We start from the raw sequence: 17,633 nt of genomic DNA on the forward strand, positions 1-17,633 counted from the left end.
CACTATTCAAGTGAGCTGTGTTGCCAGCCCCACCCCTCCTTTCACTGTGAATCAATAACTGACTGCATGACCTACAGCCCCAGTGCCCTGTGAACAGGTGACTTGAAATGATCAAGATTGAAAAAGGGAGTTGACTTAGTGTGACTGAGAAAAGCTGTAGAACTCTCAGAGCCACGGCTTTCCCATTATATCCTGAAAGGACAGTCAAGAAATTATTATGGTTTCACACTGCACCTCCATACTAGTGAGAACACTGCTCTTGTGATCTGGAAATTATATCTGAGAATAGAGGAACGTAATGTTGTATTTACTTCCTGACAGATGGAGTTACCATCTGGAATATCCAATAGTCCTTTGGTTTGTGTGTCAGGGAGTGTGAATGGTGTGCATGCACAGGTGGGTGCATGAACTAACTGGTCATGGAAACGATGATACATAGGCAAGAAAGACAAAGGCTTAATCTACTAAGTTAAAACACCCTGGGGGGGGTGAGTAAGAGACACATTGGAACCCCAGAAAATGCAAGGAATTGGGAATGAGACAGTGTCCGATTAAAATTCCATAGATTTGGACCTGGTGGTGTCTTATCCAGTAGAGCACACACGTTATTAAGTCTGAAGATCCAGGTTCAAGCCACTGGTCCCCACCAACATGGGGAAAACTTCAGGACAGGGAAGTGGTGCTGTAGGTCTCTCTCTCTCTCTCTCTCTCACTCACTCACTCTGTCTCTGTGTGTGTCTCTTTCTTGTCATTCCCCTCTCCTATTTCTATCAGGAAAAAGAGGGAAGGGGAAGTTCGCTGGTAGATGTAGAGTCATCCTGCAGGTGGGGAGCCGGGGGCTCGAACCGGGAACCTTATGCCGGTCCTTGTGCTTCGCGCCACGTGCGCTTAACCCACTGAGCTACCGCTGGACCCCTATCCATAGTTTTTATTTATCAAATAGGCCAGAAAATCCCTGGCCCTCTGGGTAGCTGTGAGGAGTTCGGGGATGGAGAGTGAGATCTCCATGCAGATCTTCCAGCTTGGCCACTTGCTCGCTCCTCTGGGCGCTCTCCTCGCCTGCAACTGCCCGAGATGCCCAAAGCCCAACCCGGTGCCCAACACAGTTGTGAAATTCCCGCCCTGCCACCCCGCACAAGTGGCGTCGCTCAGAGCGCGCGGCCTCGTGCAGACACTGGGCAGTAAGTGGGGCGGGTGGTGGCAGAGCGCGTGCAGACGCGCCCAGGCGGCTCCCGGGGCAGCAGAGTCCTCGGGCTCCGCAGGTCGCCCTCCCCCGGGTGCTGCGGCGCGGGCTCCCGCCCCCTCCCCGCTCTCCACTCCCACCTCCGCCACACTCCTCCCCTCTCCTCCCTCCTCCCCGTCCGCCTCTCTCAGTCCGCTGCATCTCCGTGCCTCCCAGGGTGTCTTTCTCTGCGAGTCTGTCTCCATCTGTCTCTCTGCTCTTCTCTACCTGTCCGGGTGTCTCTGTCTCCCGAGCTCAGTCCGGACTCGGTGGAGCCCGCACCGCCCTCCCCGCCGCCCTGTGCTCTTTGACCCCGTCTGCGGCCAGAGGTGGCGGCGGCAGCGAGCGAGCTGCGAGCGAGCGGGACGAGATGAGCGGCGCCTGCACGAGCTACGTGAGTGCCGAGCAGGAGCTGGTGCGCGGCTTCAGCTGCCCGCGGCCGGGGGGCGAGGCGGCCGCGGTCTTCTGCTGCGGCTTCCGAGACCACAAGTACTGCTGCGACGACCCGCACAGCTTCTTCCCCTACGAGCACAGCTACATGTGGTGGCTCAGGTACCGACCCTGGCCCTCACCCCACCTTCGCCCCACTCCGGTTTTAGCCTCCTCACCCCATCCTCAGCCCAGTACTCAGCCCTCAGCCCTATGCAAGAGCCCGCCCATGACCAGCACCTAACCCCTCAGGCCCAGTACTGAGCTTTGCTGTCACCCTATAGCCAACCAAGCTTCCCCTTGGAACCCTTTCTCAGCTCCAATCCCTTAGACCCCAAGCATTATTCATAGTCATGCTTGAACCCCACCCCAACTCCACCCTGACATACTTTGACTCCAGCTTCACTCCAGACATCATCCTCCACCACCCTCAACTCAACCCCTTCCCCCAATTACATACCCAACAGCCAACTCTCATCTTCCAGAATTCACAAGAAACTTCAACTCCACCTTCATACAAATAGTCACCTGGATCCCCTTCTTAATATCAATGTGGACTTTACCCCTGACTTTATCCACTCTCCCAAACTGACCCCAACCCTTCCTCCATCACCGACACCAATTTCCCCTGAGACCCTACCACTCTTCAGAACACTGCCTAGACCTAACTTAAACCTCAGCCTTAAACCTTCACCCCTCATTGACCCTGCATCCCCAATTCTACCCCAAACTCAATCCAGCTTCTGCTCTTCCTTTCCTGCTGATACTTAGTCATTCTCTCTGTCACCCGGATTGAGCACTTAGCATGCACTAGGTCCTATGATAAGTGCATAGTCCATTCTCCACAATAGAAGCCAAAATGACATAAGTAAGATTCAGCTTAGTCTCTATTAATAGAATTGCGATGTGGTGGGTCAGTCCCCACCCAGAGGACCTCAGTTTCCCCTCTCTTGTTTAGGGAAGGTGGTTATAGTGCTGCAATTACTAGAACCTAAGTGTGGGGCTAAGAGGGCAATAGGTCTCCATATTTCAGGGTCGCCAAAAGCCTCAGCCAGATAAAAGGAGCTGATCCTGAACTCGTTCGGGAAAACAAGCATCAGCAAAAGTGGAGGGGCTCGAGTCCCTGGCTCCCCACCTGCAGGGGAGTCGCTTCACAGGCGGTGAAGCAGGTCTGCCTGCAGGTGTCTATCTTTCTCTCCCCCGCTCTGTCTTCCCCTCCTCTCTCCATTTCTCTCTGTCCTAACAACGATAACATCAATAACAACAATGAAAACTATAACAATAAAAACAAAAGGGCAGCAAAGTGGAAAATAAAATTTAAAAAAAAAGTGGAGGGGCCACAGTGTGGGAGGTGGTACAGAGGCAGAATTCTGGACATATGTATATGAGGCCCTGTGTTCCATTTCCGACATAGAAAATGTCAGAGTGATGATCTGGTTCTCTGTAAATAAATAAATAAATAAATAAATAAATAAAATTTTAAAAATATATGAAAAATTGCAGGGGCCATCTCAGTGATTTTCTTGTGTCTGGAAGTATGTGAGCCAAGGCTGCATGCCCTCTGGATGGGAAAGGATGATCTGCTACTGAAATGTCTCTGAAGCTCTTTCTTTTCATCATATCAGATATGAGGTTGATAAAACATTGCTCTGATTTCCACCTAGGTCAAGGACCAATTGAGATAAAGAGGTGAAATCAACTTCATGTGTATCATCGACAGTTATAGATAGTACTGCTTTTTCTAGACAGCTCAGTCTGTAATTGGAAAGGATTTTCTCCTGGCTAAGTTTTTCAACCCTGGGCAGCCAGCTACTATCTGTAACCCAGAGAGTTACATGAATTTATTTTCTGCTCATACATATATTCATTCACTCATGATACTCTGTGCTTTGTGCCGGGTGCTATGCTAGGCACTAGGGACAGAGAAATCTATTATTCTCCACTGCTGAGGTGCTGGCAGTCCATTCAGAGAGATATGACATGCACCTCTCTTAATGTTTTATTTATTTATTTATTAGCAAGAGATACAGAGAAAAAGAGAAAGAGATACCAGAGCACTCTGCTCAGCCTTAGTTTATGACGGTGCTGGGGATTGAATCTGGGACCTCAGAGCCTGGGGTATGAAAGTTCTCTTTTACTTATTTATTTTGCCACCAGGGTTATCTCTGGGACTTTGTACCTGTATGATGAATCCACCCTTCTGGATAGAGACAGAGAGAAACTAAGAGGAATGGGGAAATAGAGAGAAAGAGAGATACCTGCAGCACTGCTTTATCATTCAAGAAGCTCCTCACCCCCTTTCAGGTGGGAACTCAGGGCTTGAACCCTGACCCTTGCACTTGGTGATCTGTGCTCTCTACAGGATGTGCCACTGCCTGGCCCCTCTCACTCTCTTTTCAATCTTTAAAATGACAACAGCAGTATCTGTCTCATAAAATTATTGTAAAGGGGCCCAGGCAGTAGCGCACCTGGTTAAGTGCATGTACTTCTATGCTCTAGGACCCCAGTTCAAACCTCTGCACTCTGCCTGCAGAGGGTAAAAGCTTCATGAGCAGTGAAACAGTGCTTCAGGATGTCCCTCTGTCTCTCTTCCTCTCTATTGCTTCTTCTTCTCTTAATTTTTCTCTGGCCTATCAAATAAAGAAAGGGGAAAAAATGAACATTGGGAGCAGTGGATAACCCTGTGGCAATAAAATAAATAACAAAAAATTAAAATAAAATTATTGTGAAGAAAATGCATGTGAACTTTCTGTCTTGAGCTAGTGTCTTACACATGTGATTTCAAGTTAGAGGTAATAGTATAATGCTTCTGCAAAGACTTCCGTATCGAGAGCGTAGATAGCAGAATGACTGTGCAAAGAAAGTCTCATGCCTGAAGTCCTTAAGTACCAGGTTTAATCCCTTGCATCACCATAAACCAGAGTTGAGTAGTGTTCTGGTAAAACACACACACCACAGTGTAGGTGCTCATAAAGAGGGACTTTAAAAATAATTTTTTATCTTTGTTTATTGGATAGAGACAGTCAGAAATTGAGAGGGGAGAGGGAGATAGAGAGGGAGAGAGAAAGAGAGACACCTGCAGCCCTGCTTCATCACTTGCAAAGCTTTCCCCCTGCAGGTGGGGATCAGGAGCTTGAACCTGGGTCCTTATAAGTTGTAACATATGCGCTTAACCAGGTGTGCCACTACCTGCCCCACCCCACCCCTTTTCCCTTTTTTTGTCATCTCTAGGACCATGCCACTCCAAATAGAAAAAGCAAGACAGAAAGGTATGGGGGGGGGGGTGTTAGAGGGAGGGGCAGAGAGAGAGAGACTGACCAAAGCACTTAGGCTTCCTTCAATGAAGTGGGCACCAGGTTTGAATCTGAGTCTTGCACATGGCAAAGCAGCACACTATCCAAGTGAGCTATTTTGCTGGTCCTAGGTGGCTGGAGTGAACCTCAATATGAAAGTGAATTGTCCAAGACCCTCTATAATGTCATAACAGACTGAGACTTAAAAAGCATTGCTTCAGACTACACATGGACTAGATACACATTAGAAATTCTGCTCTCAGTTTTACAGATGAGACCTTGAAAGAGAGGAAGTTTCTTTCTGGGAATGCCCCTATGAAAGCAAGCAGCAAAACTGGGATAAAAAAAAAAATCCTGCCATCCAATAACAGCTCACCTGGAAAATGTGCCTGCTTTGCTGTATGTGACGCAAGTTCAAGCCCAGGGCCCCAGTGTACTAGAGGAAGCTTTGATGTGTGGTGGCTTTCTTTTTATCCCTGGGTCTCTCTATCTCTATCACTCTCTTTCTTTTTTTTATATATTGATTTATTTATTATTAGATAGAGACAGAAAGAAAGTGAGAGGAGTGGAGGAGGTAGAGAGGGAGAGGAAGACAGAGAGACACCTGCAGCCCTGCTTCACCACTTGTGAAGCTTTCCCCCTACAGGTGGGGACCAAGGGCTTAAACCTGAGACCTTGTGCACTGTAATGTGTGCACTTAACCAGGTGTGCCACCACCTGGCCCCCCTCCTTCTTTCCATATAGAGACAGAGAAGGCAGAGCAGCAGACAGTGAAAGAGACCACAGCACCGAAGCTTCCTTCAGTGCATTGGGGGCCAAGCTAGAACCTGGGTTGCACACATGGCAAAGTAGTGCTCTGTCCAAGTGAGCTATTTCACCAGCCCTAACTGTGACTAATCAAACTTAGAAAAAAAAATTATTTACTTAGTAGGATAAAGAGAAATTGCAAGGGGAGGCATGATAGGTAGAGAGAAAGAGAGATACATGCAGCATTGTTTCACCACTCATGAAGCTTCTTTCTGAAGGTGGAAACTAGGGGATGGAACCTGGGTACTTTGACATTGTCAATCAGAACATTTTTTTTTTCTTGCCACCAGGGTTGTTGCTGGGGCTTGGTATCTGCACAATGAACTCACTGCTTCTAGTGGCCGTTTCCTTTCCTTTTCTTTTTTTTTTTTAATTTCTTTATTGGGGAATTAATGTTTTACATTCAACAGTAAGTACAATAGTTTGTACATGCATAACATTCCCCAGTTTCCCATATAACAATACAATCCCCACTAGGTCCTCTGTCATCCTTCTTGGGCCTGTATTCTCCTCACCCACCCACCCCCACCCCAGAGTCTTTTACTTTGGTGCGATACGCCAATTCCATTTCAGGTTCTACTTGTGTTTGTTTTTTTTTCTTCTGATCTTGTTTTTCAACTTCTGCCCGAGAGTGAGATCATCCCATATTCATCCTTCTGTTTCTGACTTATTTCACTTAACATGAATTTTTCAAGGTCCATCCAAGATTGGCTGAAAACGGTGAAGTCACCATTTTTTACAGCTGAGTAGTATTCCATTGTGTATATATACCACAGCTTGCTCAGCCACTCATCTGTTGTTGGACACCTGGGTTGCTTCCAGGTTTTGGCTATTACAAATTGTGCTGCTAAGAACATATGTGTACACAGATCTTCTTGGGTGGATGTGTTGGGTTCCTTAGGATATATCCCCAGGAGAGGAATTGCAGGATCATAGGGTAGGTCCATTTCTAGCCTTCTGAGAGTTCTCCAGACTGTTCTCCACAGAGGTTGGACCAATTGACATTCCCACCAGCAGTGCAGGAGGGTTCCTTTGACCCCACAACCTCTCTATCACTCTCTTTGTACCTAAAAAATTTGGCCCAGAATTGTGAAGTCCTGGTGACAACAACCATAACCCAAAAAGAAAGATTAATTAAAAAAATAAACTCTGAGGAGTCGGGCCGTAGCACAGCTGGTTAAGTGCAAATGGTATAAAGCGCAAGAACCCGCTTAATCTGAGTTCAAGCCCCGGCTCCCCACCTGCAGGGAAATCGTTTCACAAGTGGTGAAGTAGGTCTGCAGGTATCTGTCTTTCTCTCCCCCTCTCTGTCTTCCCCTCCTCTTTCCATTTCTCTGTCCTATCCAACAATGACAACATCAACAACAACAACAATAATAACTACAACAATAAAACAACAAGGGCAACAAAAGGGAATAAATAAATAAATATTTAAAAACAAAATAAAATAAACTCTGGCCCTAAGACCAGGCTTGTCCAAGCACACAACTGCCTCAATCTAGCCTGGCTCTCTTATAACCTGCTCTTCAGGTAAAACAAAACAAATGAACAAACAAACAACCACTCACTACCCTCACCTGTCTTCCAGGTAGCCAGAGCACCATTCCCTTACTACCATCCCTTCCCCTGTACTGAACTTGAGCTCTGAACTGAGGACTTAAGTGGCTTAGACAGTAAGGTAGAGGGTTGGATGGACTGACCTCTAAGGTTACACTGTAGTGCAAGTCCTTCAATCACAGTGTTTTGTTTAGTGTAATTGTGTTGATGAGAGGGGGGAAAAAAAGAAAAAGCAACCCTCCTGCTGTTTAAGGACCTCCTTTCATTAAAGGCCCTTTGGTTTAGTCATAGTTACTGTTACTTGAGGACTTACTAGATGCTGATGTACTCTCATCCTGTGATCCCAAGGACAGCTGGAAGGTTCTATCCAGAAAGATTGACGCTTCCTGGGTTGGATAATAAACATCACAGACAGCTGGTTGGATAATAAACATTACAGTCAGCTGCTGAGTGGGGAGGGGTAGTGAGGGTCTTCAGGACATGTATGTGATCAGTATATTGCCAGCATTGGACTAAATCTTCTGGTGGGCTTGGAACAGAGCCCACTACTGCAGGATAGACACCCTGCTTTGCTGTAAACTCCATTTGGTTCTTTCTGAAAAGTCACCATTTGAAAACAAAATTCTCCATGTAAACACTGTTTATTTGGGAGGAGGTAAATAGCATAATGGTTATGCAAAGAGACTCTTATGCCTGAGGTTCCAAAGTCCCAGGTTTAAACCACCCACCCACTCCCACCCTCCACCCCCCCCATACACTACCACCATACACTACCACCAAAAACAGACTGAATAGTGCTTTGGTATAAAAAACAAAACAAAACAAAATATTGCTTGCTTGAATAATGTTTGAGGAAAAGTGCTGTTTTTAAAAGCAGGTCTAGGGAAGTGGAGACTCCCTGTGGAGAAGCAGCTGGTCACATGTTTGGTCCACTTTCCAAACACCCACTGTCAATAGTTTTTTGTTTGTCTGTTTTTCTACCAGAAAAGTCAAAAGGCTAGAGCGCAGAATTGGTGGTCAGACATTGTAGCTACTCTTATTTACTCTTTTAAAAAATCATTTTATCTTACGTGCCATACATAATTACATTCCATACTCTTTTTGGACACCTGATAAAATAGTGTAGGAGATACACACCTCACGCATCCCAATTTCTGCCTGTCATTGGTTATATATACACTGATCCAAAAAAGAGAGGCATTGATTTCCCTGTACTTTTTTTTGTTTATTTCTTTATTGGGGAGTTAATGTTTTACATTTGACAGTAAATACAATAGTTTGTACACTTATAACATTTCCCAATTTTCCACATAACAGTACAACCCCCACTAGGTCCTCTGTCATCCTTCTTGGACCAGTATTCTCCCCCTACCCAGCCACCCCAGAGTCTTTTACTTTGGTGCAATACGCCAATTCCAGTTCTGGTTCTACTTGTGTTTTCTCTTTTGATCTTGTTTTTCAACTTGATTTCCCTGTACTTTTGACATGCTTAATGTACAGACAGATTGTTTGGGCTCCAAAGCTTTCAGATAAAGAGATATAGATGTTGACAACTGAAACCCTAATCAAAATGTGCTATACTTACAAGATCTGTTGGAACACAGGCAAAAAATCCACAGTAGATGATACGCCCAGAGATAGCCTACCCGCATTTCAGTATAATTCTCTGTGTGTGTCTGAGTATGCTTACAGTCAAGTATACGCTCGCTTATTTATTTAAGTCGGGACTGTGCTATGAACACAGTAGTGTACCTTCTCTTTCCATTTAATATTATCTTGTCAGAATTCACCTTTGATCTTAACTAGTATTTTAAAACATGCTATTTATTTTTGGTTTTTTATTCCACTTTTATTTAAGAACTCTCCATACAGTCTTCCAAAGGGATGTTTTTTTAAATTTTTTAATACTATTTATTGGTTCTATTTGATAAGACAAATTGAAGGAGAAAGGGGAGATAAAGAGGGAGACAGACATTTGCAGCATTGCTTCATCACTTGTAAAGCCTCTTCCCAGCCTGTGGGGAGTGGGGGCTTGAACCCAGGTACTTGTGCATAGTAATATGTGCATTTAACTGGGTGTGTCACCACCTAGCTCTAGCAACATGCTTTTAATAGCTCTATACTCTCTCATTGCTGGAGTAGCCAATAATTTCTTTTCATATTATTATTATTATCTTGCCTTCAGGATTATCACTGGGGCTCGGTGCCTGCACTACAAATCCACTGCTCCTGTGCCTATTTTTTCATTATTTAGATAGGACAGAGACAAATGGAGAGAGGAGGGGAAGCTAGAGAGGGAGAGAGAAAGACAGACACCTGCAGACCTGCTTCACTGCTTGTGAAGCTACCCCCTGCAGGTGGGGATCACAAGGCTCCAACCAGATCCTTGCTCAGGTCCTTGCGCTTCCTACTATATGCTCTTAACCCGAGGTGCTACCATTGGGTCCCATCCACTAATTTCTTTAACCATTGGAGAGGGACTCTCCAAAATTCTAAGGTGTTTCTGTTTAGCAGAAGTGCACCAGCAGTTAGTTTTGGTTACTGTTATCTTTAGCCTCAGCATAAGATACACCACTTTGGGGGGGTGGTGGTGAGGAATACCTTTTAGGAGGGTAGAAGCTAGACAGGGTCACAGAAGCTGATGTGACAAGCAATTAAAGACAAAATAGACAAAACATGGCAGTAACCTTGGTTACTATAACACAGTTAGGTCTGGCCTTCTGCTCTACTTATCTACTGTTCAGTTTACAGAAGTTCAATCTGATTTTCTGTCTTCTATCTTTGTTTCCACTCACTTCGACCTTCCACTTTCACACAATTGGCTGCCCTGACTCAAAGTTTCTGCACATACCCGTCTTTCTACACATTCTTAACCTTTTATTCTCAGTTATTCTCTTCTGTGTTTAGGCCTTCTTACAAATGCATCACAATCATATACCACTATATTATAAGCACATACTTTAAGCATATTATAAGGTTAAAATTTTTGGAAATTTCCTATCAGTGGCACACCCAGTTAAGTACACATAGTACCAAGCACAAGAACCCAGTGCAAGAATCTGGGTTTGAGCCCCCAGTTCCCCACCTGGAGGGAGCCACCTCACAAATGGTCAACCTGGTCTGCAGGTGTCTTTCTTTCTCTACCCTCTCAATGTCTCTGTCCTATCAAAAAAAAACAATTGTTGAGGAGGAGACACTTGTTTTTTGTTTTGTTTTGTTTTTTAATTTAATTTTTACCAGAACACTGTTCTGCTCTGGTTTATGGTTGTGCTAGGGATTGGGTTTGGGACCTCAGAGCCTCAGGCATGAAAGTCCTTTTGCATATCCATTATCTCCTCACCCAGAGAAGGAGACACTTGAAATAAGCATTCAAAGTCAAGTGAAATTTCTATGTGGAGATCATGGGGAGGGGTTGTGGGAAAAAAAGAAAGACCATGATCTTCAGATGAACCAGAATGCCAAGAGTGTAAAGAAAAGATGATTAAAACCTTGTTTGGGGCAGAACCAGTGATAGGGAAGTATTCTCAACTTGGAGTTCATATGGGCCTGAGGAGCTAGCAGAGACTAGGTCAGAAATTAGCCTGTGACTAGAAGATTTAGTGTGTCTCCTCCTCCTCCTTTCTTCTTCATTTTCTTTTCTTGTCCCATTTTTTTAAAACATGATGTGTCTATTAATGAGAGAGAAGAGAGAGAAAACCAGAGCATCACTCTTGTCAAATACAATGAATGGCATTGCACTTGTGTGCCTTAATCTTTAAGAAATAGTGGTCTGCTCATCTCTAGCTACTTGGGGTGAAAGCGGGTTGAAGGGGAGTCGGGTGGTAGTGCAGTGGGTTAAGCCAGGTGCCGCAAAGCACAAGAACGGGCTTAAGGATCCGGGTTCCAGCCCCTGCCTCTCTACCTGCAGGGGAGTCACTTCACAAGTGGTGAAGCAGGTCTGCAGGTGTCTATCTTTCTCTCCCCCCTCTGTCTTCCCCTCCTCTCTCCATTTCTCTCTGTCCTATCCAACAACAACAATAATAACTCCAACAATAAAACAACAAGGGGGCAACAAAAGGGAAAAATAAATGTTAAAAAAATTTAATTAAAAAAGTGGGTTGATGAAAATAGAAGCCCAAGGAGCAGCATAAGGATCCCAGTTCAAGCCCCTGGCTCCCCACCTGCAGGGGAGTCACTTCACAGGCGGTGGAGCAGGTCTGCAGGTGTCTATCTTTCTCTCCCTCAATTTGTCTTCCCCTCCTCTCTCCATTTCTCTCTGTCCTATCCAACAATGACGACATCAATAACAATAATAACTACAACAATAAAACAACAAGGGCAACGAAAGGGAATAAGTAAATAAATTTTTAATAAAGAAAATAGAGGGAAGGGAATCGGCGGTAGCACAGTGGGTTAAGCGCAGGTGGTGCAAAGCACAAGGACCGGCGTAAGGATCCCGGTTCGAGCCCCGGCTCCCCACCTGCAGGGGAGTCGCTTCACAGGCGGTGAAGCAGGTCTGCAGGTGTCTGTCGTTCTCTCCCCCTCTCTGTCTTCCCCTCCTTTCTCCATTTCTCTCTGTCCTATCCAACAACAAAGCAACGTCAACAATGGCAATAATAACCGCAACGAGGCTGCAACAACTAGGGCAACAAAAGGGGAAAAAAGGCCTCCAGGAGCGGTGGATTCATGGTGCAGGCACCGAGCCCAGCAATAACCCTGGAGGGGAAAAAAAAAAATAGAGGGAGAAGAGAAGGAGCAAACTGAGTCTCTAGTATGTGGAGGTACTGAATTATGTCACGCTATGTATGTGGCAAGTGTGTATGTAGTTTTCGCTCTTTTCCCAGCTTAGGCACAGAGAACCTGTTTGAGTTAAGTGGAAATGGCAAACACTGCAGAATCAAGTTATTCCTGTAACACCTGCAGTTCTCTAAGATGCTACCTTCCAGATCTCTCCTTGCTGACACTCAGCTCCCTGTGGTCTTCTTTCCTCAGTATCGGCGCTCTGGTCGGCCTATCCATAGCAGCAGTGGTCCTCCTGGCCTTCATCATCACTGCCTGTGTGCTTTGTTACTTGTTCATCAACTCAAAGCCTCACACAAAATTGGACCCAGGCTTAAGTTTACAGACTACAGGTAAGAAAGACAGCACAAGATTTCCTTGTATTCAACATTCTAGTACCTTTTGAGAGGAAAGTTCTTTAGAAAAGATACTTGGGGGAGTCAAGCGGTAGCGCAGCGGGTTAAGCGCACGTGAAGCAAAGCTCAAGGACCAGCCTAACGATCCGGGTTTGAGCCCCCTGAGGTTGCTTCACAAGCAGTGAAGCAGGTATATCTTTCTTTCCCTCTCTCTGTCTCCCCCTCCCCTCCCCATTTCTCTCTATACTATCCAACAATGACGACAATAACTACAACAATAAAACAATAAGGGCAACAAAAGGGAATAAATAAATATTAGAAAAGAAAAGAAACTTGGGGTCGAGAGGTGGTAGCACAACAGGTTAAGTGCACGTGGCACAAAGCACAAGGACTGAGTAAGGATCCCAGTTCCAGCCCCCGGCTTCCCACCTACTGAGGGGAGTCTCTTCACAAACGGTGAAGCAGGTCTGCAGGTGTCTATCTTTCTCTCCCCTTGTCTCTCCTCTCTCGATTTTTCTCTGTCCTATCCAACAACAACAACAACAAGGGCAATAAAATAGGGAAAGAATGGTTTCCAAGGGGCAGTGGATTCATAGTGCAGGCACCGAGTTCCAGCAGTAACCCTGGAGGAAAAAAAAAAGAAAAAGAAAAGGTATTTGGAACGTTTGCCACATGAATGTTCTCAGAATATTCAACGAGAGCAGCACATTTCTCCAGAGGTTTGTGATCTGAACATCCCCACCTCAAACTTTTCATGTACTCAGTTTTTATCAAAATAGCCTGTTATAGTCAACATTCTCCTTGGATGTTGTAAGATACTTTTTAGTTTCAGCCTTTGAGAATACAAACTAATATTAATATTACTCAGAAATAGAGTTAATAAGAAAAACTACTGGCACCACATTTAATTTGTTCAGAAACTAGCTATAGTTATTTTCCAATAATTTTTTTTTGCTTTCTGGATTCTGCATTCAATCATTATCATGGGTCATCTGGAGCCTCAAAGGGATAAAATGTCTATCACGGGAGTCGGGCTTTAGCGCAGCGGGTTAAGCGCAGGTGGCGCAAAGCACAAGGACTGGCATAAGGATCCCGGTTCGAACCCCGGCTCCCCACCTGCAGGGGAGTCGCTTCACAGGTGGTGAAGCAGGTCTGCAGGTGTCTGTCTTTCTCTCCCTCTCTCTGTCTTCCCCTCCTCTCTCCATTTCTCTCTGTCCTATCCAATGATGACAACAACAATAATAACTATAACAATAAAACAAGGGCAACAAAAAGGAATAAATAAATAAAATAAATATTTAAAAAAGAAGGTCTATCACATGTCTTTACAACTTCCTGCAAGGTACTCGAAAGATGCAAGTTCCTATTGGCAAAGGATCTTTTACTGTAATTAGGCAGATAGTATTTGAAAGGGCTATTATTATCTCCATTTTACAAATGAGAACATCTAGGTTGAGAGCTTGTTTGGAGGTTCTAGAGGGGAGCGCAGCTACTTGTATACCCTGGATCCAAAGACGGGTCCGTCTCTATTCAGGGAAGGCCATCCTCTTCGACTGACAGAGCATGCAGCTTCGGGAGGGACACACTTAGAGCAGTGAGGGAGGAAGGAGACACCCGCCTAGCCTTTCAAATCAGCCTTATCAACCCTGGCGATCAATGGGGTGACATGTCGCAGCCAGATGACCCTCACATCTAAGAACATCTAGGTTGGAAGAGTTTAGGTGACTTGCTCAAAGGGTCACAGCTAGTAAAATGTAGGACTGAAAGAGCAGTGAAAGGAAAAAGAGTTTTGTTTTTTTTTTTTTTTTAATTAGCTAGGAGGAGGGAAAAAGGAAAGGAGAGTGGAGGGAGAGGTAGAGTAAAACAATTTCCTCTCACAATGGATAGTACACCCAGTCACCTAGCAATGGAAGAAACAATAACAGTTAATTTTGGTCAACCTGAAGAAGGAGGGTGGGTAAAGGTATAGGTGTATATATAATAGTAATAATAAAATAGAATAGAGTAAAAAACCCTAACAGTCAGTCTGTAGCTTGGACAGCTCTGGATTGGCTCAGGCAGCCTAAGCAAAGACAGCCAGTTGTAAGAAATATCCAAAAAAAAAAAAAAAAAAACCTCTAGGCAAGGATGAGGCTCTGATTGGTCAGATATTTTATTGCTCAGATAGAGCTCCAGACACTTAGAGAAAAAAAGAAAAGAAAAGAAAAGAAAAAGGATTAGAATGATACCCCTAGTGAGCTGGGAATCTTGGTAAAGAAAATAGCTCAGCGAGAAGCTCTCCAGCCCCCAGGGTCTGGCTCTGGGGTTGGGGGGGTGAGATTGAGAAATAATCAAAAGATTTCCTTTCTTTTTTCCCCGTTTTCTAACCCAAAAACTATAGGACCCCTCCTTGGTGTCACACTTAGGACCCCTTATTCACCCTCCTGCTGATGGCCCAGTATCCTACCCTGTCCAGTGAATTCTAGGTCACAAGCCGCTGCTTGTGCTCACACCAGCAGCTGCCTCCAAGTCACAATCTTGGCTCCACCTGTTTTCCTCTTTTTAAACCTTGTTTTATTAGATAAGACAGCGAGACATTGAGAGGGAAGTGGGAGAGGAGGAGAGAGAGACACCTACAGCACTGCTTCATCACCTGTGAATCTTCCCTACTGATCAGGGGCTTGAACCTGGGTCCTTGTGCATGGTAGTACATGCATTTGACCAGGTGTGCAATGGCCCAGCCCAACAAGCATCAACTTTTATAGAAAAAAAAATTATAAAAGTTAGTGAAAGGCATAAAAGTAAGCTACTTAACGAACGGCATAAAAGGAACTTGCCTTACCTGGATAGTAAGGTTCGTCATGGACACATCATTTCTCTTTCTCTTTTCATTGTGAATAGGTATGAGAGAGAAACTTCCTCACCTACCTCCTATTATATTTCTCTCACTCACTCCAAAGCTAACTTCATCAAAGCAAGGACTGCAAAAGCTGAATAAGGGCAAGAGACTGGCATACTTTAACGATGACTCTTTAGTCACTATCAGGCCACCCCATCAGCTGGGGCCCTAATCAGGGAGTCCTGAGATTCCCAAACAGGCATGATGGGCCTAGACCTTGAATAAATCCCTCTCTCCATTGTTACCAGTCATTTATATCAGGAACAACACAATAGACCCCTTTGTGGGCCCCCATAGGACCTTGCCCTCAACTTGGATCAACAATGGTAGAAAATGTTCCATCCTCCGAAGGGAGGATGGACAATATACTCTATGCTACACCTGAGGAAGATGGGTATAGATATTGGGGCAGCTTGGAACGTTCCTACTTATGACCACAGACTGTGAGCTCACATCTACAGGTATGCAGAGGTCACATAGGCTCCTAAGCTGAATAGGGGCCCCAGATCAGATTAAATCAGTGGGGTTTACAGTCAACAATATTTATATCCCTTTTCCATATTTGGGAGCTACTCTCTTCCCTGATCCAGCTTTCTGGTCCTTCTTCCAGCCATTACATCATCTCCCCAGACAATAATTAGGTATGGGGGGGGCAGGCACTGTTCTTCCCTTTATTATATTTTTCTCTCTTTTGTGTATATGTGTAGTTTTTATGTGGTGTTGGGTATCAAACACAGACCTCATGAATGTAAGACACTTCCCTAGCCAGACATATCAGTTATTGCCAAATTAAATATAAATTAAGTCCTAACAAAAATTTCATTAGACTTGTCTGATTCTAAAATTAAGTGTGTGAAAATGCAAGAGTGAACAAAACAACTTTGACAGAGGAGAGACATCCTAGTAACAGGATAATTAAAAAAGATATTAAAGTTTGGCTTTGTTGTTTGAAGTAATGATTTACAAGTAATGATTTTACAGTTGTCACAAGAGTGCAATTTTTCATCTTTCCTTTTTTACCTGAGCACTGCTCAGCTCTGGTTTATGGTGGAATGGGGTGTTGAACCTGGGACTTTGGAGCCTTAGGCATTAGACTCTCTTTGCATAGCCATTATGCTATCTATGCCAACCTTAATTTTTCTTCTTTCCGTGATAGGTATCTGCACACCATTCCTGACACCAACCCAGGTTTTCCTTCACCATTGTGCATTGAGTCCCTAGTGCCCTCTCAGTCCCTCCCTCCACCATGTTCTCAGCCTTGCTGCAACAGTCCATATCTAACTCAAGTTTCACTCTGTGTTTTGCCTTTTCTTCTTTTTTTTGTAAGCTACACCTATAAGTGAGATTATCTGATGTCATCCCGCTCCTTCTGGCTTATTTAACTTAACATGATTCCTTAAAGTCCCATCTGATATGAATCATAAGAGATGATTTCATTATATATTATTATTATTATTATTATTATTATTATTATTATTATTATTTTGCATCCAGGGTTATCTCTGGGGCTCAGTGCCCACACTATGAATCCACTGCTCCTGGAGGCCATTTTCCCCTTTTTTGTTACCCTTGTTGCCCTTTTTGTTGTTATTGTTATAGCTGTTATTGGATAGGACAGAGAGAAATTGAGAGAGGAGGGGAAGACAGAGAGGGGGAGAGAAAGATAGACACCTGCAGACCTGCTTTACCGCTTGTGAAGCGACCCCCCTGCAGGTGTGGAGCTGGGGTTTCGTGCCAGGATCTTTGTCCTGGTCCTTACACTTCGCATCATGTGCACCTAACCCACTGCATTACTGCCCAGTATTTGCCTGTCTCTGGCCCCCACATCCCCAGCCTTTCTGATTCAAAAGGAATAGAGTTCATCCTTTTGTGTTTTATTTTTGAAATATTCACTTAGTTTGGATAGAGGCAGGGAGAAATTGAAAGGCAAGCGGGAGATAAGGGGGAGAGAGAGGAAGAGGTACCTGCAGCTTGTGAAGCTTTCCTCCTGCTGGTGGGGACCAGGATGGCGAACATGTGTCCTTCTGAATTGTAATAGGCACTCTACCAGGTGTGCCACTTCCTGTCCCCCAAGTTTGTTCCCTTTGAGCGAAACCCCCCTTCCAGCTGTTCACTACTTAACTACTTATCAGAGTTTGAGGCTTCTTGCTTTCTGCTTATTTTTAAGATGGAAAATGTATTTCCCAACCTTTCACTAAATGATAACTTCCAGCAGCACTCTCTCCTTTTGCTAAACTCAATCCCTAAATCTTATCTTTATGCATTAAATGCTTCTGTCTCCTCCCTCTGAAGCCACAGCATTAGCCTGTCTCCTCTCTGCCTCTTTCCGCATG

At 44.6% G+C, this 17,633-nt stretch overlaps 1 protein-coding gene across 1 annotated transcript in view; it reads left to right on the forward strand.

Annotated features, from left to right (window-relative positions):
• The first annotated feature begins 1,205 nt into the window (after positions 1-1,205).
• SHISAL2A (shisa like 2A) overlaps positions 1,206-17,633 on the forward strand; it is a 30,790-nt gene continuing 14,362 nt past the window's right edge. The window contains exons 1-2 of the mRNA XM_007534481.2: positions 1,206-1,774; positions 12,280-12,419. Of these exons, the coding sequence (XP_007534543.1) occupies positions 1,593-1,774; positions 12,280-12,419 (322 nt within the window). The 5' untranslated portion in view covers positions 1,206-1,592. The remainder of the gene's footprint in view (positions 1,775-12,279; positions 12,420-17,633) is intronic.

The sequence above is a fragment of the Erinaceus europaeus genome, chromosome 13 (genome assembly GCF_950295315.1).
Source record: "Erinaceus europaeus chromosome 13, mEriEur2.1, whole genome shotgun sequence".
Lineage (NCBI taxonomy): Eukaryota > Metazoa > Chordata > Mammalia > Eulipotyphla > Erinaceidae > Erinaceus > Erinaceus europaeus.